Source organism: Phoenix dactylifera, chromosome 5 (assembly GCF_009389715.1).
Source record: "Phoenix dactylifera cultivar Barhee BC4 chromosome 5, palm_55x_up_171113_PBpolish2nd_filt_p, whole genome shotgun sequence".
In the NCBI taxonomy this organism is placed as follows: Eukaryota; Viridiplantae; Streptophyta; class Magnoliopsida; order Arecales; family Arecaceae; genus Phoenix; species Phoenix dactylifera.
In genome coordinates, this window is record NC_052396.1 from 17,862,399 (window position 1) to 17,870,985 (window position 8,587).

Here is an 8,587-nt window from a genome sequence, read left to right on the forward strand (position 1 = left end):
TCAAGGACATAAAATTCAACTAAAGAGCAAGCATAGTCCTTTATACAAAAGAAGACGAAAAGAAATAAAAATTTTGAAAGTTTGTTTCAGAAGGTGGGCTAGGAATTTAATTTGGATCACATAATTTAATGTTAATATGATTGAAAAAAAGAAGAAGGTACTTTGGATGATAGACTATATCCATGACAATCATGACTTCAGAAGATAATTATTTTTGTAGAAGGTCAACAAGAAAAACAAATTATGGCTTTTTGTTCTTTATACAGAAGAGTGCATATTGTAGATCACCTGCTGTCGTTTTGCAAGCTGCCACCGTACAACTCGGTGAACAATATCCTTCCTAATGGGAACATCAAAAACATCACCACCGAAAACCATGTAGCCCTTATCCTCATCATGGAAATTTGTCACTCTTGTTACTAGATCTGCATATTGGCCTGCAATATTCAAAAAAAGGTTTCACATGTGCTATTATGTCGATATGTTTAGAAGATTAATGAATTGGAAAAATCTGTGCATTAGAATAATATTATTAGTACAGTGAAAAGCCACAAATTAGATTTAACCAGTTGCAGGAAGAAAAAAAGATAGATACATACAGATTAAGCTTGCTTAAATGATAAGTGTGACACACATTAGCTGCATCCAATTAAAGTTGAGCACCAAAAAAACTGAATAGAGTAACAAATTTTGATGATAGATCCATAGTACACAATCTTAGTTTTTTTAAAAAAGAAAAAAAATAGCAGCTAGCATTCCATTTCAGAGTTCCTTGCCATCATGGCCTTTGCTATCTGGCTGGTTACGTTTTGGCAGCAGCCTTATTTTTTACATGTATAAGCCTAGGAGACACTATGCCAACTTCATGATGTTCGTCGCTCCAAGAGAAGCTTCTTACGTTTTGATGAGCACAACATATTGCAAGATGTAGACAATTGTTAGACCACTTAGGCCCCATTTGGCATTGCTTTTGGAGGGTGAAAAAACGATTCTTGGAGGCTCAGAAGCTCTTTTAGGTGATTTGAAGGTGCTACTACCATCATTGCCTCAAGCGTTCTCCGCATGTTTCTGTTTTGTTTTCTTCGTCTCTATCTTTGCCTTTTGTTCTACGTGTCTGCGAGGCATGAATGCTCCTCTCAGTGAACCTCCTTTACCATGGTAGCTAGGTTTTTTCTATAAGAAATCAGGTACAAGTTCAAAGCCAAGTATCCAAAGCTGAAGCACAAGCCATAACTTCGATATGTTGCTGGTCACAAATCATGCCATCAAGCTTCCTCCATCTTATTGTTGTTGTAGCAGCAGCAGTGGTTGGGAAAGTCCTCAACTGTACTAGATTTTATATCACCATAACACCTATTTGCTAGTTAGAAGTCATACGAGCCTTGTGTATGCTTGGAGTAAACAACATGCAACTCCAACTCTATCTAAGACGAGCAAACAAAAACAGATGTCGATACTCTTGGTCCCATGCAAACCGATACGTTTCTCAAAGTGCAGGCATGACGTAGCGTGAGGTGGTGCTCTCCGTCTTCTCCTAGGTGCGTGGCAGTCTCCTTCACCAGTGCATCGATCTCGGCCACAAACCTCTTCATGGCCGAAGCAGGCAAGCAAACAGGAACCACGATCCCATGCTCTCCCTTGGCGTTCTTGAAGGGGATGTAGAAGCTGGCCACCCCTGGGATGGCTCCGACCCCTCCATTGGCTGGACCACCGTACACCGCCTTCCCCCACCCGAAGCTGATCGCCTCCCTTGGTTGGACGACATGGCTCACAGGTCGTTCTTCTTCGGCCCCGGCGAGATCGCTTCCCTCCGGCAACGCGTTCCCCCTCATCTCCGCAAGAGCTCCACCTTCGAGGTCCTCACGGCGTTCCTCTGGAAGTGCCGCACCGTGGCTCTCTCCCCCGACCCCGACCAGGAGGTCCGCATAATCTGCGCCGTGAGCGCCCGCGGCAAGCACTGGGGCCAGATACCGGAGGGCTACTACGGCAACGCGTTCGCGTTTCCCGTGGCGGTGCGCGCGGCGGGGAAGCTGTGCGGGAATCCGCTGGGGTACGCGCTGGAGCTCGTGAAGAAGACGAAAGGTAAGGTGAACGAGGAGTACATGAAGTCGGTGGCGAACCTTCTACAACCCCTTCAAGAACGCCAAGGGAGATCATGGGATCGTGGTTCCTATTTGCTTGCCTGCTCCGGCCATGAAGAGGCTTGTGGCCGAGATCGATGCACTGGTGAAGGAGCCTGCCACTGAGGAGAAGACGGAGAGCACCACCTCACGCTACATCATGTCTGCACTTTGAGAAACTTATCGGTTTGCATGGGACCAAGAGTATCAACATCTGTTCTTGTTTGCCCGTCTCCGAACCCGGCCTTGGTCAAGAACGCGTTCTCAGTACCATCAGGTCCGCCACCGACTTCATGTACTCCTTGTTCACCTTACCTTTCGCCTTCTTCACGAGCTCCAGCGCGTACCCCAGCGGATTCCCGCCCGCGCACACCGCCACGGGAAACGGCGGGGGCAGGCAAGCCGCGGGCGAGCTCGGCCACCGCGTTCTTCAACTGGACCAGCCCGGGCCCGTCCGTCATGGCGTGGTTTACCCGGATCCCGAGGATGAACCCACCGCACCGTAACCGAGTCACCTGCAAAAAAAACAATAAAATAAAATAATTAATTAATTTAAGATATTTATAACTCGGGTACCTTGTAGTAGGGGTAAGAATAATTTGCTTTTCGTACGTAATTTATCGAATCGTACAGTGCTGAGTGACACTCAATGTTTTCCATGGCTGGTTCAGAAGATGGGTAGCTTGCATTCAACATATGTGTTTCGAGAGGTGAACAGAGCAGCAGACTGGATCGCCTCTTTCATCGCATAGCAATTCGGAGATTTTTTCATGGCACTCTGTTTTGCTTTTTCGTGAACCACCTTAGTCTTTGTTGCTACAGTTGTCCTTATAACTTTCATATATGTGCACCCATACAAAATTATAACCTGCACCATCAATCAAATTGCTATCCCATGCATCTCGTATCAAATTGCTATCCCATGCATCATCTCGATTTGTTCCAGCAGCGCACCGCTAATATGATGCACGTGTAGGATATAACGAGTTTGGATCTCAAGCATACACCAATTGCACCATAACGAACGGAAGTATATCCCTGGATGACCGCTATATTATTCCACAGCTATCAAACAGATGGATATTATGTGCCACACGTAGCACGATTTGCATGCTATGCATCGTGCTTTATTTGATAGCCATCCAGCACTATAATTGATGTGACAACGATCCAGAATTATATTATACTTGCACAAGATTTTTTTTCCTAAGAAAAATAGAAAAGAAGAAAAGAGAATGTTTTGTTGTGTACTTCTTCGCAAGGTTGTGTTAGATTCCAAAGACTTTCTTAAAACAATTTAATGACATCCAGAAAAAGATTTTTCCCTGCAACTCCTCTAGATGTTTAATTTAGTTTGTTATTGGTAATTCTAGGATACTTGCTCAATTTAAAAAAAAAATAAATAGAAAAGAAGAAAAGTGAATGACTCATGTATACTTCTTCGCGAGGTTGTGTTAGATTCCAAAGGTTTTCTTAAAACAATTTAACGGAATCCACAACTCTTTTGCTGCTGCTGTTAGAGTATATATAGCAGAGCTAATCACTTGTCACCTTTTTATTTTTTAAAAAAAAACCAAAAATTAAGTATCATTTGTAATCTTTTGATTAACTACCTGAAACAACAAGAGGGGGCAGTTGAGCATATCCCTGGAGCCCTCGACGTCGTAGAGAAGCTCCTCTAGGAACGGACATGGCGACAGCAAAGCATCGCCAAACTGCTCGAGACGGACGTCGGCATCCGCCTCGATGAACAGCACCCCCTCCCCGGTGCACTCCACCACGAGCTTCCGGCGGCCCCCCTCCCTGAGCCGACCGGCGAACGGGTAGTAGTGGACAAGGGCCTTGGCGACGGCCTCGTGGATGACCCTCGCAGGGTCTCGCCCATCCATGGAGGGATCGTGGCGGTAGAATTGGATGATCGGGACTTGGAAGCGAAGGCCTTCTTGGTCGTCGATGTTAGAGAGGCGCTTGAATTCGTGTGGGGTTGGCTAGCGAGGACACCATTAGTACTGCAGTGAGGTCTAAGAGGAAGAGAGGGAATTGATTACGGTAGCAAGGAAAGGAAGAAGGCAGAAAGGAAATCGAAGGACTTGGAGATTGCTTATTTGTGTGGGTTGTAAGCTCGGAGGTGGAGCTCGAATTTATAGCGGAGGGAAAGGCGGCTGGGTGTTGTAGTTTACTGACATGTCGTTGGTAGTCTATAGGCGGACACACGCTCTGCTCCATTTAGTAACACCTGTCGCACGAGGCATTGTTTCGAGAAGGAGTAAGTCGTTATGCTGGTGAGGTGCATGCATCTCTGCAGACGGACGCACGTATGCTTTGTTCCATTTAGTAACACCTATCCCACAAGACAATGATTCGAGAAAGAGTGGGTAGTAATGGCGGCGAGGTGCATGCATCTCTACAGAAGGACGCTTGATAACACCTGTCCCAGAAGGCAATGATTCGAGAAATCCATTCTCTCTCTCTTTCTCTCACACCGCTTTTTTGGAAAGATCTGCAGGTATGTACCTGCTATCTTGGCTAACACCGGATGATTGATCGATGATGGACGTAGTGTGGATGTGGTGGAGAATCCTTGGGTGGACTCTCTCTCAGTGAGGCTTTGGCCGACTATGGTCAATATTGAGGCCATGGACGGACTTTGGATTTGCGATCTTCTCCGCCTGAAGGGGGCTAGGTGGGATACCAGTCGAATTGGTCATCTGTTTGGGTAGCATCTCGAAGGATGGTTCGATCATTTTCTGTTCCGAGAAGTGTTAGTCTAAACGTGAGAGTTTGGAGTACGTCCTGCAAACCTAGAATCACAGTGGAAGATATCTATCGCATCCTTCAGAGTGAGCAGCTCCTAGGACTGGATTGTGCTTGGATCTGGAGGTTTAGCCTTCACCCGACGATGGCTCTATTCCTCTGAAAGGTGGCTTGGGGCCGACTGCTTACGAAATTGGTATTGTACGGACAGGAACTGGCCATCCATTCTCAGTGCCCCGAGTGTAAGGTGGATGAGATTGTGGAGTACGCTCTGTTTTAGTGGAAGCGAGCTAGGAAGGTCTGGAGGCTCGTCAAGATCCCGTCGGATGCGTGGTGCTACTCGGGCTCTTTCTTACAGGAGCTCATATGGTGGGCCATTGCCCTCCAGACTCGGAAGTGGTCATTAAAGCGACTTACACTGCTTATTAGATCTGGCTAGCCAGGATTGCGTAGATTTTTTGTGAGAGCAGCCCTTCACCTAGATTTGTTGTAGAGCGGGCCCAGGTACAGATGATAGAGATTATCCATGTAGATCCGTCGCATGACCGTTTGATAGCTCGGGGCACTTGGGGCTCTACTTTTGCTTATGTAGCACCTCAGATATTATTTTTCACCTAAGAGCCCCCACCCCCGAGTTTTCTCAAGGTCATCTTTGATGGATGCGTGCTAGATGATGGCAGAAGGGGAGGTGCAGATTTCGTCATCAAAGGCTCGAACTTTAGGATGGTTGTTGTTAGTGGGTGCCAAATCTTCGATACCTCAGTCTTGAAAGCTGAGCGGAGGGCCGCGTGAGCCAATTTAGGCATGCTCAGTGCGTGTTGCGAGCTGGAGCAGCCATGCTTGAGGGGGACTCGGCTACGGTGATTGGCTGGATTCAGGGGGCACCGGCGGCATGGGTGGGTGCTGCCCCTTGCTTAAAGACATTCGGGACATGGTTAGTGGCAGCGTGGCATTTCAGGCCAAGCATATTTATAGAGAGGCTAATGGGGCTACAGATTAGGTGGCCTCATATATGGTTGATCACTTTAGAGAAGCCCTGTTAGTTGGAAAGAGGGACTTTGTTGCCCAGATAGACAATCCAAGAGGGGGGGTGAATTGTGTTTTAAAATAATTTGGGTATTTAAAACGATGTGGATAAGTAATTAAAACTAGTGTAAGTTATTTAATTAATTACTATGTGCTGTGAGTGATATGAAAGGAAGAAGAATAGAGACACGCAATCACAAACACCAAGTTTTATAGTGGTTCGGAGCTAACCCTTGCTCCTACGTCCACTCCCCAAGTCTCACTTGGGAATTCACTATAACCCCCTTGGATTACAGCCGGTTGTTTTCCAAGCTCACAACCAAACTTGTTGTTTTACGAGCTCACAATGAACTCGGTCGGTTTTCCCAGGCTCACCGACTAGAACCACCCCGATTGTTTTCTCGGGATCACAATCGAACCCTTACACACGTTGGTTTTACACTCGGCTCACCAACCAACCTCAATCCCCTTGATTCAATCCCCCGATTGAACCAAGCAAATACAATGTGTAAATAAAAAAAAGAAACAGAAAAATACAGCTTCTCAAAAGCAGATAAAAGACAATATGAACAATAAATGAAGTTAAGAAGCCTCAAACGCTTTTAGGTTGGAGAAGACGAATGGCTTCTTAAACTTCTAGTCTCCTCTTGAGTGAGTAGTCGACTTGAATGCAGGAGGAGAAGGCTTTAATTGCTGGGAAGATGTAGGTGGATGCAGTAAATGCAGATCTTCCTCTTTTTCGTTGAAGAACACGTTGCAGAGCTTGAATGCTTGATTAGTTGGAGTGGAATAGTTCTTTTCTGCCTTGCTACAGTCTTCTCTAGCTATTTAAACCAACCCCCACGGAAACTAGCCGTTAGAGAGCTTTTTCTGCCCGTTCTGCACACTCTGCGCAGCCTGACAATGTGTCCGTTGGTGGGTTAGAGTCGACTCGCGCGATCAGGAGTCGACTCGGCTGTAGCGGGAGTCGACTCAAGCTTTTCCGGAGTCGACTCGGCAACTGTTCCAAATTTGAATTAAAGTTGCCTTCACGACTGGGAGTCGACTCGTCTTGACCTGGAGTCGACTCGCCAACTTCTGGAGCTGACTTGGCAATTTCGGAGTCGGCTCATCCACTGAAGTCCGTGGATCCAATTTTGAATTTGATCCACCCGAGTCGACTCGACTGTCCTGGGAGTCGACTCGAATCTCAGAACCCGAACTCCCGATTCTCTGTCTTTTGGCTCGTCCAGTCTTGGAGTCGACTCGAACTTCCTCGGAGTCGACTCGGCTCTCAGTTTCCGAAACTTGGTCTTCTGCCTTTTTGATGTGAAGCTGTCTTGGAGTCGACTCGAGCTGTCTGGGAGTCGACTCGAATCTCAGAGGCAGTAACTTGGTCTTCTGTCTGTTGATGGTCGCGGAGTCTTGGAGTCGACTCGCATATTGCGGGAGTCGACTCGAATCTCAGAGTCCGAAAATTGCTCTCTGACTTTTTCTTGTGTTCCTCTGAGAGTCGACTCTTACTATCCTGGAGTCGACTTGGTGAACATCGGAGTCGACTCGCGCACTTTGGGAGTCGACTCGTTGACAGGTTCTGAGTTGAAGCTTTCTGTTCTTCTGTCTGTTCTCAGTCGGAGTCGACTCGTACTGATCTGGAGTCGACTCGAGCCCATGCCAGTGAACTTGATACGCTTGGAGTCGACTCGTGATACTCAGGAGTCGACTCGAGTCTCAGACTTTGGTTCAGGCTGACTTCTTAACTTATCCAAAATACTATGAACCAAGTCTAGAGACACGTAGACAGGATTTTCACTGAAACACTTAATTGAATTCATTAGTAAACAAGAATTATACTCAAATGCTTTGAGCTCATCAAAATCAAATGGGGTTTTAATCAATCACTCCACAATCTCCCCCTTTTTGATGATGACAAAACATTGAGTATATGTAAAGTGAATTGCACAATAAACAATGAAATAAAATCCATAAATGAATTCAAATGTCTGGTAATTCAATTTATCCAAGCTTGAAAGGAGTGAAACAATAAATTTCGGAGTTAAAGCTCCCCCTTTCATTTGGAATTATATAAGCCTTCATATCATGCAATCAATTGTTTGGCTTATATATATTTAATAATTTAGCTTGCTTAAAATTCAGATTCTCCCCCTCAACATATGCATTCTACTATGTTTTGATTCTCTGAATTTCCTTTTAATGCTTTGAAGTTTATGAACTGAAATTTTTAGTTTTTAGAGGAAAAATCTGTCAATTTGTTCTTGAGTAGGATTGAGCTAATCTCCGAATATCCCTTGAATAGATTCTGGAGATTACTCTATTAGGAGCCCCAAAAGAGAGATAATGAGCCTCGAGGTACCGAATCCACTAAGAACAAATTTGTGTGTTTTAAGAGTTTATCTTTTTATTGATTTCCATTGATTCCTTTTACATATTTTATGCATATTTCTCCCCCTTTTACATATTTTATACACATTTCTCCCCCTTTTTGTCATCATATCAAAAAGGAGGTAATCAAAACACACAATCAAACACAAATCAAAAGGCACAGTATTGAAGAAAAATGCGGCTACTCATTGTATTAATTTGTATGTAAGTACATTTCAGAATACAATAAGTAACGTAAAGCAATACATGTCAAAGCAAAATACAAAAAGTAGCTACGGTCTCCTCGAGGATGTAGCTCCTCCTCT

General features: G+C 45.2%; 1 protein-coding gene across 1 annotated transcript; it reads right to left on the bottom strand.

The window, feature by feature from the left end:
* Positions 1-1,424: 1,424 nt before the first annotated feature.
* Positions 1,425-5,680, bottom strand: LOC120110772 (benzyl alcohol O-benzoyltransferase-like). The gene is made up of 4 exons (XM_039126325.1): positions 5,633-5,680; positions 3,734-4,108; positions 2,468-2,635; positions 1,425-2,123 (listed from the first exon to the last, which is right to left on the bottom strand). The coding sequence occupies exons 1-4, from the start codon at positions 5,678-5,680 to the stop codon at positions 1,425-1,427; spliced, it is 1,290 nt and encodes a 429-aa protein (XP_038982253.1).
* Between the last annotated feature and the right edge of the window lie 2,907 nt (positions 5,681-8,587).

Bases quoted from the DNA above. Each gene is read 5' to 3' on its own strand.
- LOC120110772 (XM_039126325.1), bottom strand. From the start codon at position 5,680: ATGCCTAAATTGGCTCACGCGGCCCTCCGCTCAGCTTTCAAGACTGAG. The intron at 4,109-5,632 runs GTATCGAAGATT...TGTCCTCGCTAG, and splicing joins GCTCAGCTTTCAAGACTGAG to CCAACCCCACACGAATTCAA. The intron at 2,636-3,733 runs GTAGTTAATCAA...TTTTTTTTGCAG, and splicing joins GCCCCCTCTTGTTGTTTCAG to GTGACTCGGTTACGGTGCGG.